The sequence below is a fragment of the Thermobia domestica genome, chromosome 5, assembly GCF_964235325.1.
Source record: "Thermobia domestica chromosome 5, izTheDome1.hap1.1, whole genome shotgun sequence".
Lineage (NCBI taxonomy): Eukaryota > Metazoa > Arthropoda > Insecta > Zygentoma > Lepismatidae > Thermobia > Thermobia domestica.
This window is the reverse complement of record NC_137458.1, coordinates 231574379-231596244: the sequence shown is the minus strand read 5'-3', so window position 1 is coordinate 231596244 and position 21866 is coordinate 231574379. Positions and strand designations below refer to the sequence as shown.

The 21866-nt window shown below is 33.2% G+C and overlaps 1 protein-coding gene across 2 annotated transcripts in view; it reads right to left on the bottom strand.

Annotated features, from left to right (window-relative positions):
- Positions 1-14743, bottom strand: part of LOC145686443 (coagulation factor IX-like) — a 237622-nt gene extending 222879 nt beyond the window's left edge. Inside the window, exon 1 of one of the 2 annotated variants that reach the window (XM_081759747.1) lies at positions 14551-14743. In XM_081759747.1, the coding sequence (XP_081615873.1) occupies positions 14551-14610 (60 nt within the window). In that variant the 5' untranslated portion in view covers positions 14611-14743. The remainder of the gene's footprint in view (positions 1-14550) is intronic. The other variant, XM_081759749.1, reaches the window with a different exon arrangement.
- Between the last annotated feature and the right edge of the window lie 7123 nt (positions 14744-21866).

The window sequence follows — 21866 nt, the reverse complement described above, 5'->3', positions numbered from 1 at the left end:
TGCTATCATCAAGGCAGCGACCGCGACCTAAACCTCGACCTCGAGTGCGAGGTATCTTCACCATTTCTTTACCTTAATACTTCGGCTCTAAATAAAGATCTCAATAACTTCGATATTTATTTGATTTAGTTCCAGCTGAAGGTAAAAGAGCAGTAATTTTGAAAGGCAGTGTATGGCCAGGATTTTCTGTACAAGACTGTTATGTGTCAGTTCGGTTCTAGATATTACTTCAGGCAACAATAATAAATAATATCAATACTAATTTTGTGACTTGCCACACAATAAGACTAGAACTGCTTTAGAAGAATTTATTTATACATATTTATGGGTATATACACATCCGCACTTGAGGGATGACGTCCCTCGTGAGCATGCTATCCAGGGAAAAGGGACGGAAGAATTGATGCAGCCTGAGACCTGTATATATCATCCCAGCATTTGCTTGGTGTTAATGAGAAAAACCCAGGAAAAGTTTCAATCAGAATGCCTGCTCTGAAAGAGCTGTTACACCATTTCGACCGAGTGGTCTCACCGAGAATTGAGCCGGGGACCAAATGCAAAAGTGTTAGTGAGTACGCTACACGGAGCCACTAAGACGGCTCTGTGCCTTCCACAGCAGATATTAGAAACAAAAATATATAGTATAAAATGTAATTAATACATAAATTTCAGTCACGTGAACGAGAGTCTCTTTATCCTTACTCATTTTTTTTTTACTTAGCACATAAGTTTGATGACCGACCTCACCTTACTCCCTTATTTCGATTGATGAGGGTGTGAATGAGTTGATTGAGGGTGAGGGTATTAATAAAATTTGAATGTGAGTGTGAAGGAGGCTAATGAAGGTGAACGTGAGTGAGTCTGAGGCAACCAGTTGAATGTGAGGGCGAGTGAGGGTGAATATGAGGAAGTCGGTTGAGAGTGAGTAATGGTGAGTGCGTGAATAGTACTTGAGGGTAAGTGTAAGTGATGGTGAGTATGTGAATAATATTTGAGAGTGAGGGCTGGTGAGTGTAAATGAGGGAGTTGATTTAATTTGAGTGTGAGTGAAAGTTAGGAAAATCCCCCATATCTGGTGGAATTTTTATCTCAATGTTCAATTTTGCAACGTTGTGGATGACGCTGTATCGCCAGCACTATCGCTCTTTATTAGGCGGCACTAACATTGTCAGTAGGCGGTAATAATGCCTCTTAGTGGTACCTTATTTCATGCACTGGAATGTATTGTTTTTACACCGACATTCTTTCGCGAACTTTTGAGTGCCATCTAGTTTTCCTGTTTTTTCACTAAAACTTTTGAGTTGACCCCTGCACCCCAGGCCCCGGGATCACTCATTTATCGTGAGCACTTCAAACAGTAGGCTTCCGCAATACATGCACTAGTTATTAGCAGAAATCTCCAACTGTTTCTGAGAAAGTGGACCAAGGTTAGAATCTTCATCGTCTCAACGACAAAGATTGAATTTGTAGTTTGACCTGTCACAATTATGATCCCTTTGATGTGTCGATATGTTATAAATGTAACCATTCGTTGTTCCGTACAAGCTTTCGAATTTCATTCAATTTGACATACCTTTCCATTTGGACGTTTTGAGTTGACCTCTTCCCCTAGCGTTCACCCACTTATCATGAGCACTTCAAATAGTGATCCCTCTCAGTACATGTACTACGTACTAGAAGAAATCTGCAATTTCGAATCGTTTCTGACAAAATGACAAAGGGTCAGACTTTGTAGACGTCCTTTATATGCTATGGTTTCAAATAAGTGTAAATAAGTCATTCTTGTTCAACGAAAACGGTGGGTACTGGCGAAAAACTAACTTGACAATTTGTATTGACTTCCCATAGCAGATATACGTTCAATATATTTATTCAAAAACGTTTTCACCTTTCAATTTGCTGTCTAGTATCATTGATTGTTTAAATTTAGCTTCCCCTTTTAGCACCAAGGCTACTATATAGATGTCTGAGGTGGTATTCAAACTACCATAATGCGCTCAAATGTTACTGTTATCATCCGGGAATTGAACCTGGAACCATGTGTACCAAAGACACACGCGTAGCCTATAGATCACTAGGAAGAGCTTATATGTAATATCATAAATAATTTTACCTTAAAATCCAGTATATTCACTATCAAAATAATTTTGGAAATTCGAGTTCATCAACCTAGGAACGAATTGATCCAGCTCCAGGTCTTGACAACTGAGGTGAGGTTTTGATGTGAGTTTTACTTGTACAATTTTCTCAAATGACTCAGGCAGTTGTGTTCATCTTTTACAAATAAATATTTCATTAATAACATGGTAATATTGTATAACTTATTTGTCTTTAAAAATTCACAAATATTAGTTTATTCTAGAGACTGAGTTATTTTTTGGACAATTTTCTCAAAACCGACTCAAAAAGTTTTGCTCGTGTTTCACAAATAAATGTTTCAATAATATCATTTTGCTCATATTTCATTTAAAATATGTTTCGTTACTAATAGAACAATATGGCGTAAGATCATTTGTCCTATAAAGGTCCTCAAGGGGTAGTTTACCCTTGGGGCGAGGTTTCCTTGAAATATTTTCTGAAAAACGACTGACGATTTTGTTTATATATCACAAATAAACGTTTCATCAATAACCTAACAATATAATGTAACTAACTTATCTTGAAATATCCATAACAGGTTGTTTACTAATGGCCATGAGTTGCTCTCTGATCGATTTACTAAAAAAATGACTCTGAATGATTTTGTTCATATTTCATAAGAGAATAATTTATTAATAATCCTAATATTTGGCACAAGTAACTTCTTATGAAAATATCCGCAAAGTGTAGTTTTGAGTTTGGAATGAGTTTTGCCGGCAATGTAATGTTATTTGTATTTCAGAAATAACTATTTGAGTAATAACTGCCAGCACAACTTGATTTATGAGAAAGTTCAATGTAGTGACCATCCGTGATAAGCAATAATTAATCCTGATTTAGACAACGAAATACAATAACGGATTCTGCAAGCAGTTGTTGAAGGGACAGGCGTATGAGATGACAGTCTGTGATTTTATAGCTAAGTATATTGATGCAAGAGTGTTTTAGGAAATGAACATTGAGCACAATGAGCACTTCTGGTGATATCCTCAGTCGGGTGGATTTTGTAGTGAACACATGCTTGGTTTTCTCGATGCTTGATCTTTTCTTGTCCTTTCATTTTCCATTAATTATTTTTTTATCGTCATGTTTTCTTTACTATTGCCTCCTTTATCGTAAAATGTAATATGCTTGTGGACAAAAAAAAAAAAAAAAAAAGGAAAATGTTTTTGTAAAGGTTGCACAAACTAGTATTTTTTACCAACTCTTCATATTTATACATAGAATAGTTTTGGAAGTAAAAACCTGTGTACAACTAAGAAACACGCTAAAGAATTATCCTTCAAAATTATATATGAAGTACTTGGCTTTAAATGAGACACAGTCTATTAACTATTACGAGCTGTTTACAAGCAAGATGTTCATTGCTTGAACATGTATCTGAAGATAATTGAAATCCATTTAACTGCAATCAATATATCTGACGAAATATGCACATCTAGATTAATAGGTAACTATTATTATATATACTCCTGCACCGTAAATAAATATTGTAATAGGTGATTTTTATGAAGTCTAATTTTATGACAGCTATAAACTCCAGGTATAGAAACTATAATTTCAGTGTTAAAACTGAGTCATTGTAATGTCAGTATTTTATTTTAAGTTTTCACTTTCTTCGATATCGTTTGAGTTTAAATTAAGATAGTAAAATTTTTACAAAGTATTTTTCTTTATTTAGTACTCAATAACTACAGATATAGTAGAAATCTGATTAAATAAATACTAACCTATACACCTATTTAATACGAAATGCTCGGAGTCATACATTTGTTTGTTATATGAGACATTTGATAAAATAGAAACAACCTTGAATTAAATAGAGAGAGAAGTAGAAGCATTTCAACAACATGAAGTTTAGTGATAAACTGACAGCAAGTTATATACAAAAAAATGACTCTCTTAGTTTTACGTTTTACAGTAAAATGTAGGATATGGATAATTAATGAAAGTGAATGATTGTGAATGTATTCGTGGAATGCGGATGTGGGACACAATTGGAAAACTAAGAGAAAGTCCACGAACACAATGTTGTTTACCACAATAGCACAAGGCCTAAATCGAACTACTAATCCCTCACTGAGCTGAAGAGAGCTCTCCCACTGTATTATCATGTCTTATAAGTTATATACAGTGTTCATCGTTATTTTCCTACCATCTTTTATAGAAGATCTTGGTTACTTCTGTATTTGATTTTGTCCTTTTCCTTTAATTCCAAACTTCTTGAATACGTAATTAAACTGAACAACTATGTATATTCCGTCTCATCCGCATCATAAGAATAAAAGCAAAAATAATACCATATTCTTGTATGTAGTATGCATTAATTTCAGGTACGGATATTATCTGCAACTTTTAATAGTTGTAATATACTTGTTTCAAACCAAGTATGTTTTGTTTGTCATTATGAAAGTACTGTAGAATTCCATAATACGCTTACAAGAAGTCAATATTTGAAACTGTATGTGATACATGTACTTTCGTTTTCGTCAAGGGAGTAAGAGCAGAAATTAAGTATATTCTTGAGAAGTTAAATCCATATAAAAAAATCTTCGGTTCTCAGATTGATTTTGATCTATTAATACCAATACTGAAACCAGAAGTAGTTAAATCTACTACCTCCGATTTGAGTAGTAAGTTCAAAGTTAAAATGACTTCTATCCTTCAGATGTTGAAAACATACTCAAGCTTTTCTTGCTTTCACGTAAGTTTTTGCTTAATGAGGATTATTTATTGAAACCTGTAGTAGTAGTATATCTCTACAACTGAAGCTTTCAATAAAAAGATAGGAAAGAAGTTTGAATTTTTCATTTTGAACATGAATTCATTTGAAAGATCAGTTTCTTTCTATTCTTACAATTTCCACTTTGATGTCTGGCGGTAGAATGGACAGAAGAGTCTTGTAATGTTGATTAATTCTTAAACTGTGTTTCAGTGTATTTATGTAATTTCCTACAAGTACCACGGAGAAAGAGAATGTTATACCGTAAGTAACAGTAAAAGGTAAAACCGCATTGGGTATAAAGTCCAAACATAAATCAGCACAAAGTTTCATTGACATTTGGTGGGATGTTTCCAAACTATTTAGAATAAAGAAATGTTATTTGTCGAAATGAAAAGTTATTAAACTTACGGTTAGAGATAATAGTAGAAACGAACAATATATAGGGCATATAAAAAGAAATGAATGATTTTACCAATGAATATCTAGCTTGCGCTTGTATATTAAAGAATGGGGATGAAAGAATTGAGGCGGAGAGCAAAAATTCTGGAATGGGATAAACAAACTATTTTTATCTGATGGTTACGATAGTTTAGTATTAGAGGGTCACTTGTGGTGCGTGGATCCCTGGTTTGATTCCAGCTCGAGCTAAATGAGCTTCGTAGTGGACAAAAGCCGTGTGCTTAGGTTTTCTCGGGATTCTCCCACTTTCTTCATTTCACCATTTCATTCATTTCTCATCATCACCATAATCTTTAATCTCGGTGCATAATCATGGGACATTAAACTAAATATCTCATTTTCATTTTTATTCTTATCTGAAGCAAAGAGGAAGTGAAAAGAGTGGAAATAATTAATCATTGTTCCAACTTACAAGAGAGATGACAAAACTAGTTGTAATAATTATCGATGCATATCTCTTTTGCCTATATCTTATAAAATTCTTCCAAACATTATGGTAGCAAGATTGGCCCAATACCCATGCGAAATTATAGGAGATTATCAGTGTAGGCTTCGGCGAAATCGATCAACTATTGATCAGATATTCACCATTCACCAAAATACTAGAAAAAAAATGAAATAGAAATCCGGATATATCAATGTTATTAGTTGATTTCAGAAAGACCAACGACTTGGTTAGGAGGGAAATATTGCGATTTTTTTGAAATTACAAACTTTGGTAAAATCTACTATCGTATCCTATCCTACTTTCTGCGATTCTTTCAGTTAATAACAAAGTAAGGGAAGAGGGAATAAGTCAGAATATTACATTTTTCAAACGAGGAAAAGTACAGAAAAGAACGGAGTTTCCTTGATAATACCAACTTCTAAATGTGTTTGTATGTTTTATTTAGTTATTTTACTTAACAATTCCGAAAAATGTAGTATAGCTCTGGAAATGTCAAGTATTTGATTACTTAAATATTCAATATAGTACCGGTTTAGTATTTAAGAATTAATACCGTACTATTCTTACTAGTTTACTTTCAATAAAATTTTGAAATATATTTCTGTTACTGTCTACTATTAAATGTCATTAGGTGAATTGTGATTAATTTAGTAGCTCTGATGACTTGCAAACCTCTTGAAAGGCAAGAGCAATGAGCTTAAAAGTCGACATAATGTAGGTAAGAAACCGAAACATCAATACCTTGATTTATAAAATTATTAATTAGTTAAGAATGGTTAGATCAGAATTTTGTGTGATATATACATTAGAACCAGGTGAAGTGTCATAAAATATATCATCAAGTAATTAACGGTGTTTCTTGTGGAAATATCAAAACTATCTACTACAATGGTAAAAAATTTAAGTAATATTAAATGAAAGGGTGAAAATATATCTAAGATAGAATAAAATTATTATCTACCTTACTGTACTAAAATAATTACTGTACTAAAATAAATTTATTAATTAAGAGAATTGTTATCTTTGACGATGTTTTAGCATATTCCTATAACACGGAGATTACAGCGAATAAAATGTCTGGTACCAAAAGTCCTTATCTGGATTTAAGGGTATATTGCGAGGTGGTATCTAGTAGCGAAAATAGCATTATTGCAAATTAGAATTACTACATGTATATGGTATTACAAGTATCCAAAATTTTACATCATCATCAACATCACGGGCATTTTGTCATTACGGACAGGTCATTTGCTAGAATCGAGAAGCTTTCGTAAGTAACCTCTTACATAGAAATTCTTTATTTTAATGTGTCAACTGCAGCTTCTTTCGGTCTTCCCAATTTTTTTCTTCCACAGTACGTTGTAGCATGCCCCTTGCGATGCAATTCCTTCTTAGCCAATGCCTCTATTGGTTTCCCTTCCTCTTTCTAATTACATGTAAAATTGTTCTTTTCTCTCCCACTATTTCTAACACATCTAATTAGATAAATTTTACATGTCAGGTGAAAAGTTTCAGAAACTGTCATTGGCACTATATTTTCACACTTAACTTCTTAATGTGTGAGATGCTAACCCGAATAATTGACGATTGTATGGATAGACGTAATACTGTTATTTACATGATTAGTTGTAATCATGTATTTCAGTGAAGTGAGTCAAGGTGCGCTGCTTGATTCCGCAGCTCAGAAAAAATATTGAGGGACTCATTCAAAACGACAGATTCATCTACACCAGACAATCGTGGAACATACAGGCATGGCAAAAGGGTATGTGTTGACCCTAATCCAACTATTGAGATATAGAAAATTGTTCTTACTGGGTTCCACATCTCTTGACAACGAAGAACGTTGTTTGTGATATTTTGTTGTTTCTTTTGGGATTTTCCAGAATGATTTCATGGGGTCATTACGTATGATGAAACCTATTTCTCTCCGACTCTGAGGACAAAGGTCGGTCGATCGAATTAAGGCATTTAGGATCTCCGCTTCGAAAAATCCCTCGAACTGCCAGGTTACCCAACTAATGGATGGCGATATTCATTTCGGGTACAAATTTTTTTGATTTTCATAATTATCTCGAAAGCAGTAGATGATCTAGGCCGAAGCCGGATGGCCTAGCCTCCAGTTTTTTCAGTGACAAAATAATTTAAGCTATTATTGATATATTTTTGAAAGTTTTATATATATATATATATATTATATATATATATCATAGTCTAGGTACTGGGTGTCCTCAGTTTTTACGTTCTAGATACGCCACTGCTCGAAGGTGGACCGATCATTATCAAGGAACAATATTGTTCATCTTTGGACAAGCTGTAGCGAATTTTAGGAAGAACGATACCAGAGAACAACGAGAGCAAGTTACATCACGATAACGCAAGACTGCACACTGCACGTATGACAGATAGGGCGTGGTGCAACAATCTCTGTACGTCTCAACCTAGCACCATTGGATTTCTATCTGTTTGAACGACTGTGAACTCATATGTGTAGGAAGTAATTTTCAGACAATGAGTTGATTGGTCTGTGAAGAAATGGTGTAATGAAAACTTCAAGTAATCATTGAAGTGGTGCCATTGGAACATAGATATCTGCAGTATAGTGAAGCAAATGGATCACATATTGAATAACATTTTCAAGGGACCAAGGGATTAATGTTTCTATCTAAAAAAAATGTCACTTCTCTAGTGCTTAACGTCACCTAATTTCAATTTATTGTACTTTATTTTGACATTTGTATTTAATTTTAAATTTTACAGAATGTATTTACACACAATATTGCATCAATTGAAACAGTTTATTTTCTGAGCAACAACGAACAAGTATAATTGTAAAGAGAACATTTTATTCGTATGTAATGATCCGAAAATAGTAATTTGCTCATGTATCTTGGTAATTTTATTTAAAGTGAATGTTATATAACATCAGAGTTTTCATATAACCTCATCTTTATGTGAAATTGGGTTACTATATAAAATGAAATGAGTTTCAAACAACCGCAATACAGAAATTTTGTGCAATATTTGGTCGATTGTTCCTCTTTCTGCCTATAAGTACAATATAGACTAATTAATACAATGAATATCGTTGTATTATATTCAATGGGCTACGCATAAGTTCATCAAAGGTGTTGAAGCCCGGGAACCCCTCTTCCATATGCCAGTTATTACATATATGTACATTAAAACTTCACATAAGCATATAACACACACTTCTATTTCAATTATTGTATTAAGATAAGTTACTACTATCTTTGTAGTAATAAAACTATAACAACTATTAGAAACAACCGATTATCGTTTTCAACTCTCTAATTTTGAGGAATGAACGGAAGTTCACAATTTCTTAAGTTTCTAAATTCACGTAAGCATATTAGGCAGAAATTCCTATCCTTTACTGACATCCCACAATTTACTAACTGATACACATATGAAATTTGTAAAGAAAGTTTTGTGGTTACATTGGCATGGATGATAATTGATTAGAGTACAATGTTATATCTGAATAGTTTATAAAGACGATTATCTTAATGATCAAAATAAACTTGTTTTCATCTGTACATTTCTGTACATTATTTCAATAAGAGTAAATAGATAATATTTACTAGAACAAAAGTAAACGTCTAAATTATGTATAAAATTACTTTGTGTATATAATGGTAAGCATAAGCAAGTATTAGTAAAATATTCCTACTTACAATCAACAACACGCTTGATGGAGAGCACATGCTAGTTGATACTGAATATACAATTTTTAGCCTACATTTAAATAATGTTTCTCGGCCAGAATTTATAATTTATCTGTTGCTTACGGCAGTTATTTAGTAACTAAGGCTACCACTACATTGTTATTATGAATGTTTCGAAACCACTTGAATTTTGTAGTGAATTAAACTATCCAAAATGGAATTTTTAAGTATTCGAGAGCGATAGATAACAATAAAAACTAAACAATAGAAGAAGCTGAAACTACATATTGATAAGTTTAAGGTTATAAGCTGGTTTTACAGCGAATTATCTAGCTTGATCTTTTATATACAATTTTAAACATCTCCAAATGTATCGTAATTATCAGCACTAAAATATGACATTTACTATATGCAATTTTTATAGCAAATAATTAGTCGTAATTTTGAAATCGAAATTTATATGTTCATATTCACTCTCTAACCTCCAAAAATGGAACATTTTTACATTTCATGTGAAAGCTTCTAAAGAATTCTATGCACCTGCATTATAAGATTAAAACTTACTACAATAGTAAGTAGTTTCTAGGCAAAACATTGATACATTGCTATTATGAACTTCATTAGTGACTATGTGTTAATTTTCATTAAAAATATATTTATCTGGAAGCATCTGGAGATTTATTACTAATTTCTGGGTTCGATTTCTGATGGGTTAGACGTTTCTACTTAATCCTTCAGGCAATAGTTGTTAAGCGAAATTAAACGAGTAAGCACAAATGGATTAATTTAAGATACTTCGAAACATTCCATGTGGATCTTCTGGGTTTTGTTTATATATGGTATTAACATGAAGATTATAGTACAAGCTGACGAACATTCTTGTTTTGATTTAAACGCCCCTTATCAGCATCAAGACACGTATATAAGACATATTTTAACATGGAATCCGAATGACATGAACTCTAGTTGGATATAGATTCATGTACTTTTGCTTCTTAACCACGATCAAGAACATTTGTATACGTACTTTAGCATGGCTTTCTAATTATTTTTATTCCTACTACTGACAGAACAATCTCATCATAGGAAAGTGAACATGATATGAATTTGGATAAAAATCACAAGTAAATTTGTAATTGCACTAAAAGATGAAAGTCAATGGACGGTAACGAATTTCTACCGTACTATCGATTGGAATGTTACATATTGTGTAGGGTATTAACGACTCTGATGCATTGTATTTAGCCAAAAATTTTATAAAACGCAAAAAATGTTATTAAATTCACAGACCCCACTGTATTTTATTTTGCACACATGAAAATCATGGCTCAGTTATAATTTTGATTTCATTATCATTCGTAATAGATTACAGAAATTATTTTAATCTATTATTTACGTTACGTTTCAGAAAAAGTTTTAAACAGGAAATCTTGTATACAATATTTTCAAAACATATATTTACAATGTAGGTGAATGACATTCTTAATATGAGAACAATTTAACAGTAACTGTATGAACAAATGCGTCAGAACTGTGAATTATATGGTATATACGAGAACACAAAGAAACTTTACTGGTGCCATGCGATCCAGTAGGATACTAGTAAAATGTGGGAGGTAAAACTAGCACACTCTAACCTAGCAGACAATAAACAATACGAAATAAAATGTAATTGAAGTGGTAGAGTTGCGAAGTAATTTTTGGATTTACAAAACGATTTCCAATCTTGTTACAATTGTACTGGTGCTATAAAGAATGTCAATGCAGTAATTTAGCAAAGAAATGTGATATGTACGTATTTGTCGCTTTCAATCATCAAATATTCGAGCATCAAGTTTCAGATTAATTTTGTGTTCTACAGTAACGTATCCTAAGTTACGGCGAAATCTTAAAGGAATGCTTTTCTTATTACGAGATAGAAATATTTTCTACTTTCTCGAGCGATTGTTTTGATTTTATTTAATAGCTGCAATTATTGCCAAACATCAAATCAGAAGCCACGATTGTCCAGTGGTAAAACACAACCGGTACGTAGAGTCGACGATTTGGTCTAAGTATAGATTCCAAGTTACTAAGATATTAATGGTGTACGGAACTGACGATAAAAGTTCAAAATATAAAGACATTTCGTAAATAAAAGAACTATAGATGTGGAGGAACATCAAATTCATATGTAAAGTTAGAAATTTAGAAAATTGATGGCAATTTAAAAAATTCTAACTTTTTAGAAATTTATAATTTTTGCTAAGAAATCCTACTACTGTGTTCATCCTTTTAGCGTTGGTTATATAGACAAACAATATATTCATATTTAATTTCCCAGATTACTCTTCGTTAATTTTCTTTAGTTTATCATATTTTTTGTTAATCTATAGAACAGAACTATATTTGTTTAATTTATAATAGTAATATACATACAATGATCTATATGCTTCCCTGAAGTTGGAAACATAAGTTAGTAATTATGAAACGTTGAATACACAATTTTGTTTATTGTTGTGAATATTTCCACATTTTCTTTATAAGGGTCGTTTAAGTTATGTCTAAAAAGAGTATTATTTACATAAAAACACTAAGTATCATAATAAATTAAGAAGTAGAAGTGCTGTTTGGTCTAAACTTAATAGAAAATTATTCAAAACTTTTGAATAAGGGCAAAATATCGCAAATACAGATGTCTGAATAGGAAATATTTTTATTTAAAGTCAACCAAAATAGTTTAAGTATATGCTAGTGACTGGATGGAAATACGTATAAAGGAAAGATTGTGAAAGATTCAAATTGGTTGAGACACACCACTAACTGAGATTTTCTGTTTAAACTTTACATACTGTAATTTTCACACTATACCAACAAGTGGACATCACAGTACCAAACTACGTAGAGTAAATTTAGTGGTAAATTTTCTAAGATGCGTGTTCTGTGTGTGCGTGATCGAGAATTTGGTACCTGGTGATATATTTTTCTTTGATATAAATTCAGGTAGTTTTCCGGATCTGAAACAATAGGCCTTGTTTCACATAATTTCTGTGCTGAGAAAAGATCTCAATATTCAAATATTCAATGAAATAAGCAAACATCTCAATAAATTATTAATATCCGTAGACATGTGGCGGGAAATTCTAACATTTAGTATAGATAAAATAGAGAAGGTCAAAAAATTAAAATATTATCTTTGTTAACGTCCCGTCCTTTCTATCATTTTATCTAAAAGTGTGTTGGAGAATTTCAATATTTAACGGGGAACGTGTCAAAATCCTAATTATTAGCGTTGTAGTAAATAGATCAACTTCTAAATATTCGTCACAAACTAATAGCAAACATTCGGAGACGTATTTCCTATATACTTACCATTACCTATTCATTTATGATCTTTAAATATAGTTTATAACTACTGGTAGAATTAAAATATTCTGGTATATTCAAAGTAGCAGAATTTTTCCAAAGGGTAAAGACATTTAGAAGGATATTAGTATATAAATGATTTAGTATAATTGATCTGAAATTTCTTTAAAGTATGTTAAAGTTGATGACTGTCACTATGTATAAGGCGTAAGTTGCTCAATTACTTCATTTTCAGAATACGATATTAATATGTACCTATTAAAATTATATCGCATACGAACACGTAACATAAGCAAACATTTTCTTACTTATTCTTTTTTTGGTAATCACAACTGCATCTTTTTCAGCCTCCATTTTAATAATAATAATAACGACCTTCCTCTAACAAACTTTGGACAGACCGTAGGAAATTAAGTCTTTTCCATTTCCCTTGTTTTAAGTGCTTCAGTTTTGATTTTAATACAAGCCGTTATTTTTGGTGAAATGTCATGATGCCACGAATTATAAAATATGTTTTTTTGTTTGTATTGAAGTTAAATGTTCTTCCCTAGCTGAAGCTATGTAACGATTAACATCTACTATTTGAAATGGAATTCAATCTACTGAGAACTAAATTTGTGTCTCCCATACTACTGACTACCTAAGAAGCTTAAAAGTTTACTTTTGAAATGTTTGGTTGGATAAGGGATTATTGTAGATTATCTAAAGTCTAGTTTGAAAACAACATATAAACCTGGAGACAGTGCGTAATTACTCAGTATTTTGCTTAATTCTATTATCATGAAATATTTTGGGCTAATCGAGCATGTTTTTGAAATAAACAGTTGCGGCAGTAATAACGTTCCAGTTAATGGTCAACCCACATATTAATTTAAAACTGTTTTGAAACAAATTTGCTGCACTGTAGTTACACTGTTTTCAAAATATCAGTAGAAGTAATGTTTTAAATTTCTCTCTCTCTCTCTCTCTCTTTCCTTGATTAATTAATAGATTTTATTAATGAAAAAGTTGTATGTACTGGAACAATAAAAACTGAACACCGGAATAAGGTCGTTGAAAGAACAATGTTTGGCAGAAACCATTATATCAAATTTACTTTGAAGCAGAGGCGGTATGTTCTCGAAAGGTTATATTTGGACATATTACTTACTAATGATTAAAATATTAGTAAACAGGGATGGGACGTATCTTCAAACTGGGGCCGAGATTTATATGCCGTAATTTTTCATTGATCATATAGTTTCGTGATAGTGTATTTTTAATTTTACGAAACATATTTGGTATGGCACACCGTTTAACGTTGACACTTGATTTAGAAAAATAAACGGGTATTCACTCGTGTCAAATATTCACAATTTATTTTCAATATACGTTGTCGTCTGTAATTTCAACTCAATAGGCTATGCATGTGTCTATGATGTTTCCACACACAATTTTCTTAAAATTCATTTTACGTATTTTTAAAAATAGATATTTGCTTCAAAAAATTGGAGATACTTTCGTCTGGAATCATATAGTTTGAGATCTCATTGTAATCCAGTTGATAAAATCCTTATTTGTTATTTTAAAACCAAGAGAATCACTGTACAAATTTCCGGATTGAAGAAAAAAAATACACTGTAGCCTCGATGAAAACAACTCAATAATTTTCTCTTTTCCTTGTGTATGATCAAAGTTAACAGTAAAAGAGAGAAAGAACAAAATCGTATAAAATGTAATGTTTACTTTTTCTAAATGATACGTACCAATGTAAACAAAACATATGTTATTACTGTGGCAGTCAGAAGCCAAAATCTCCCTGCCATTGCAGCTGGCTTGAACTGAGACACAACCGCTGGCGAGGAAAAGACACGTATGTTCAGCCAACACGATTATAAAGTTTATAGACCGTCGTAAAAATCAGGTTTACATTGTCATTTCCAAGTTCACTATTGTTCTTTGTTCTGATGCAAGTGTCCTGTTGAAAGAAATAATTACTGGAAGAAGGTTGCCATTTATAAATTAAGTACCTTACCTTTGACTAACATTGTCATAAGAAACTATAGCAATTTTTGCACACATGCGGGAGGATTGTAGGTACAAAACCACCTAGCTACGTATTTAAGCGATACAATCGTTTTAAAAACGTTTGACCATATGACATTGTATAAGAGATATTTGTCAACTTCCTTTTCTTATTTCCTTCTTTAATGTTATTCTACTAATTGAAACAACTGTGAAATTTCCTCACATACAGTTGGGTTATTTCTCCTTTTTTCTTTTATAATTCCACATTTTTCTTCTTCGCTGAAAATGTTTAACAAACAATTTGAAATTTTTTTCCTTCACACAAACAACTTTCACATCAACATTTTTTTCTTTCTTTTTACCTTCCTAGTTCAAAGACCTTGAATAAATAAAAACTCAGTGTGGCCACTACAGACAAAAGAATGAATAAATAATCAAATGAAACTCCAAAAAAATCATAAAATTATATATTTCATAATTTAATGTATTTTCATCTGGAAGAATTCATTTTCTACCAAATTTAACTCTTATACTATATAAAATTTGATTTCTGCGTATGTTGGGATGCTAAGAAGTGTTAGAAAAGCATATCAGATTTATTTGATTACAGTTTGATATTTAGGCTTACTTTTTACTTGTTAACATTTATGATTTGCAATTTAGTGGCGGACCTAGAGGTAAAAACTAGGGAAAAGTAGCGATAACACAAACTATAGATATATCATGTGTTTATGTTAAAGTTCCAAAAATATATAAATATTAGCTTAACTATTTTTACCCCTCAAAAAACTGGGGAAAAGGCCCCCTAGCCCGGGCTAGGTCCGCCACTGCTGCAATTAGGATAGTTTGTACTAGTATGAGTGTAAAGTGGATTAACTATCAGTCTATACACAAATTTTAGAGAACCACCTTCCTTTTCTCAAAATATTTGATTGAAGTTAGGTTTTTGTTTGCTAGTTTGTTGGAATACTGTCTGTCAGTACTCATACTATATAACACATGAACCTACAGGTGAAGTCCGTGCCATTTTAATGCAATCAAATTTTAATAATAGAACCTGGAACTACGTGTACCAAAATTGTAAGTTCTAGGCGCTGGACCAGCCTGGAGAACAGAAGTGGGAATAGATGCTTCCTCTATGTATATCAGAAAGTACTTAGGTATATTAACGTCATATATTTTCTGGACAATTTCTATCCACATGTGTAATATATTTACGATGTCTTTGTGCTGACTTGCTTTGCACAAATCACGTAGGCGAGTACGGTGGGTCAGTGGTACACCGTTTACCTCTGTTGCGTGGTGTCCGTGGTTCGATCCCAGGACAAGTAAGTTTGTGGTAGACAACATCGTGTCCCTAGGTTATCTTGGCGTATTCCCCGTTTTCTCCCACTGTATTCTCATTTCACCAATTCTTCCATCATCCATCATTCCCTTACATTTGATCCCTCGCTAACGCTCTAGCCTTCGGTGTGAGCGGTCCCAGGTTCGATTCCCGGTGGGACATTCGGTCGAAAAAGTGTAAAACGCTTCTTCAGGCCAGCCATCCTAAATAAGGTTTTCCTTATTTACATCAGGCAAATGCCGGGGTGGTACCTAACTTATAGGTCCCCAGGCGGGTCCTTCCTTTCCTTTCCTCGGATAGTGTGCTCGCCGAGGGACGTCGTCCCTCAATACGTGACGTGCTAAATGGCCATAGATGCTGAAAGCCCAGAAATTTAAATCCTAAACCTAATCCTTGTCTTAATCCTCTGTCTTCCTTACCCTAAAGGGCATAATCGTGGGACATTAAACTGAAAAATTTCATTTTAATAAATCACGCTTCATGAAAAACCCTTTAAAAGCAAAAGTGGAAATGATGGAGAAACCTTTTGGAGGTAGAAAAATCTCTTTTGCGAAATGTTGTGTAAGAAGATATTGTAACCTTAATCGTGAACTGTTGTACAGTTCACGCCAAAAAACCTGCAACATGAGCATGTAAGTTTATTGTGAAACGATGAAGTCTTTTGCTCCAAAATAATTCTGCAGGGGAGGACGCCTAGGTTTCTCCTTGCTTGATTCGTGCCATTTAGACGTTATGGTGATTCTCTGTGCTGTTAGGCGTAGTTTCACAATAAACTTACATGCTCATGTTGCAGGTTTTTTTGCTGCGGACTGTACCACTTGGAGCTGAAATATTGATTTTGGATATATCGAAAGTTACCTTGGTAGATAATGGAAACGTTTGAGTGAGAAGAGTGATGTGATAGTTAAGAAAAGAAAATATTTGAGAGAGATCTTGCAAAAAATTAGGTTTTGTGAGAAAGATCATGGTACGGTCAGTGGAGGTTCTTGAGGGAAGTCACATCCGTAAATAATTTTGTATGTACCAGATAAGGGAGGAAAATTTATGTATAGAATAATACTTGTTTACAAAAATTAGTACATACGACAAGATCCTTAACCTTCTCGGGATTTTGGGTTTTTGGGGTATTTTTTAGACTTTGTCAAGCAACTACTGCATCGTCACTATTTATCCTAGGATCATACCTTATTCTCTTCAGAATGGAACAGGCTTTCAAATGGTACCACTTGCATGCCCGTACCATATACCAGGAGAGGGAAAAGCGATGTCAATGGAAAATTTCGGGGGATTTTTTATCAGATTTTTTTTGAGATCTCTACGTTCACACAGAACCGTTCAAGAGAGACCCAAAGTGTGAAAAAAAATACTTGGTAGTCTGAATGTGTGTGCCAAATCTCAAGTTTCTATCTTGAATAGTAAGGTCGGGAGAAATTTTAAATTTTATTAACAATCGCCACAATGACCCAAATTACCGCAAAAGAAAATAATCTCATGTAAAAAATTTCCTGAGACATCTCTATTTACCCTAGGACTACAATCCGCCAATCATTTTCTTCAGAATAGAACTGCCTTTCAGGAGGTACCATTCACAAGTCTCCATCATGTATCTAAGGCCGGAAAGTCCCAAAGAAATTGATTTTTTTTTGGGTAAAAGTATTCCTTTTTTCAACTTTTTGACCATCTGAACCCCCCCCCCCTGTTTTAACGCAGAACTCTGAAAAAAAATCTGGTAAATACTACGCAGTAGAGTGAAGGATTATGCAAAATTTCAATCTTCTACGTGCAAAAGTAAGCCCGCCAAAAAATAATGAACATAGGCTTAATAAAAGAAAATATATATTTTAAAATTATGATGTCACCACCTCCTATGTCTCGACGCAGGAAGGTGTGAAACCATACGTAAGGTCTTCTACAGTGTCTCTGGACTTGAAAAAAAACGGACGAAAAAGCTCAAATAGGAGAGTTATAACGCAATGTACCATGAAACACCCGTATGGTACAAATTGTACCATAAAATCCCGACTTAGGTTATTAAGATCTCTAAACTTAGTATTAATTTTAACTTATGTAAGTTTCCTTAAGATCCGCCCCTGGACAAAAGGCATCAGAAGACGAGAAACAAGGTTTTAGCACACATGTAAAGTTGTATTGGGTAATTGTCAAACCAGGATAAATGAGGTAAACGATAAAGATTTGCGGAAATTGTAGAGCATTGCAGTTTGTAAATTTGAGGCAAGTTAGAGTCAATAAAGGTTGAACATTATAGTAATATCTACAAAACTTTGGCTAAAGCAAGCAGCATTTTATAGTGTTACAGAGAGGAAATACTGTCTTTGTTTACTCAACTAAAAGAGAGAAACTTTGTCTCTACAACTAAAATATTTCATTAAAAATATACGAATGTGACTAGGTATAATTATTGAATGACTTCATTTCGCGTTTTATTGCAATATACTTAGACTCACGAGACAAAAAAAAAATATGTATACTTCTTGACTTACCAAGACTTAGTGGGTATTATCTAGAATATTTTCGAGTGAAGTGTGATCCAGTTTCTGAATTTTGATGTTTGTTTATATGGTAATTATGATATTGGAGCTTAATCTATTTTTTATTTACTTGTTGAATAAACTTGAAGATACTACCTGCCTATTTTCTGTATTCAATTTACGCTTATAATTAACTATTAATATCAATAAGAACAACGAACTCAAAGAGAAAGGAATGGAAAGTAGTCAATTTGGAGTGTTTTGACGTACCATTCCAATATTAGCTTGGTTTAACTAACGATAAATCCTGGAAATTATTGGTTACAATGGCTGGCCATTGGATTCGACCCCTCGATATTGTAATTATGGAGTAAAAACACTAATTACGACCCTATGCTCCCTTGAATTTACGATAAAATTTATGAATATTTATGCTAATAGATTCTATTATTTAAATCTACAGGACTTTTTAAAACTCCCCTGAGATAGGGTAACTGTTATTATCAATGTTTTTGAGTTTTACGTCGGACGATTATGCCGGCTAGGTTAAATGTTATTATCGGACTTACAACAAAATATAAGAGGGAAAACCGTCTCCAAATATAATGTTTTCAGTTTAAAGTGAAGGAATCTTTTAAATCGAACGAGCCGTTTGGGCTGTACATTGTTTATGCGCGCAATGTTAAATGAAAATGCAACGTTGCCATTTACTGGGAAGTGAATAAATTTTGTAACAGTATGGTGAATGGGGACATGTTTTGAAATGGGAGCTGGCCATCGACACGTTAGCATAACAGACAGTAACTTCATTCACTTACGTTGTAGATCCCGGTAAATGGCACGTTGCATTTTCATTTAACACTGGATGCGTAAAGAGTGTACAGCCCGTACGATTCCTTCACTATATATTGAAAACATCATATTTGAACATGGTTTTCCCTCTTACATTTTGTTGTAACTGTGATAACAACCGATGTACACTCTCAGGTGAGTTTTGAGACACCCTGTATATAGTGATTTTAACAATATATATTATAGGTTACTAGGGACAATTTTATTTGTTATTTTAATCACAATTTTTATCTACATCATAGGTACTTTAATATTTATATGTCACTAGTGTGTTATTACAATAAAATATACGTTCACGAATATAAATAAATGTGTTCTTCAATTGAATCGGTTAGTAGAAAAAGAACATCCCAAAAATAAAGGATAACATTCCACGATAACAATTTCTCTATAACTAAATATCCAATCCCATTCCTTTTTTGGAATTTTGGGAAATGAAAGGTCTTAACATCGCTACAAATCTTCCATACAAATATTTTTATGTAGGCAATGGTATTTCCGATAAGCAGTTTTACTTTTCGTTTTTTTTTGTTGGGGAATATTCTCCTTTTTTTTACTCACTTATTCAATTGATGTAGATTCTAGCTGTATGATTAGTGTATGGTATATTTTTCTTGAGATATCCTAATATGGAAACTGTTATAAACTATCAAAAATAAGATGAAGGCAGATTAGGTTACCATAATGTATTCTAGTTCAGAAGTAAATATTGATTACTGAGTAATCACTTACGTAATAATTTTCGAACTATATATATTGACAACCCAGCCACTCAGTGCCTAATTGGGGATGGAAAGTTGAGTGCAACTGGATGCCTTCCACTCACCATCTAGAATGAGTGGGATGAACTTTGATATTAATTTGCGAGAGGTTTCTCATTTGGGGATAAATCAAATAACAATACCTCCACTTCATTAATTTAATATCACTGAATTTAGTTATGCTTATGAGTGTACTGTAAGATTTCAGAACGCTTAGTAACGACGGATATTAAGAATCATTTGCCAGACGGGTACAGAAACGGTCAAGTATTGAGCTTTTGAACCCTGAATCGGTGTCACACATACCTGGATGAACTGGTGTCTTTCCCTCGTCGCTCCGGCGTTGAACTCGGCTCCTTTAAGCTGAATCTCCTTGCTGTTGAAAGACGAAAACGAGCATTAAGGTATGGCTCCTCTCAATGCTACTCTCTGTGTGATGTTCCACGTCGTTAGAACAATTCGAAATATGAAGTGTTTTCTCCTCCTATCATCTGGCTGATTCTCGGATAGAACTTGGTTCTCCAAACTCGAACCAACGAATGATCACTAAGACTTGATCATAGACTCGATCAACTGCACCCTGTGGACTCTCTATGGACTTCCAGGACTTGATCACTCGACCTCCTCCCAAAACCTCTTCGTCCTCCAGTTTTGTTTAGCGTTGTCCAACCTCCGTCGTCTGCTTGTCGTCTGCTGCAGCACGTGCAACACCGTTTTCACATGGAGAGACAAATTCCTTCCATGTGTCAAAACTCAAAATTGCAATCCTCGACACGTTCTGATTTCCCGATTCTAAGCAATTCTCCGCACATCCGTAATCTCATGAAATTCGTGAAATCTTACAGATTCACTTTATACAATTTCTAGAATCTGGCTAATGTGAGGATAGACACATTGTCAACATTTCCTTCCTACATTGCCAGACTCTCAACGAAGACATTCTTATACACATTTGTTTACAACAAACTGCTGACACACACATTTGCAACATTGTGCAGCTTGCACTTACTCACATATACAACATTTAATTCCCATAACCTTAATAAATGATTTTGTGACAAACATTAAAATAGAATCAAAATATACAAATTACTTTACTCGAAAATCGAGTACTGCCACATGACCCCCCTTAAAAACTTGGTTGCCTCGCAATCCAAGGTAGACCTCGTAAGAGGGCGATTTTCCATAAACACCCTGTACATCATATAAACTGAATCAATATTGAAAGAAATATAAACTTGAAATAAAATAAAATATGTATTATTATGCAGAATAGTTATATAAACAGTAATCAGTATTCCTTCACCTAACATTATTAAAAATATATATTTGAATCTTTTAATCTTCTTTTTTTTAATTCCTATAATTATAAAATACAAAAACTTCAAATGTAATCTGGCAAAGTATATGCTCACGACATCTAGTGAGTTTTCGCTGAAATACTTGCTCATCACATTTGGTCAAGAGTGATTGTGCATAATTACATATATGTTCGTTTGCAAGTACTCTTGAATTATCTTCTCTTCGCAACAACGCTTTTAGAGTATCATGTTACCAAAAATTTCCACTACTCTGTCTGTCCATACGTGCCAACCAATGAATTTATT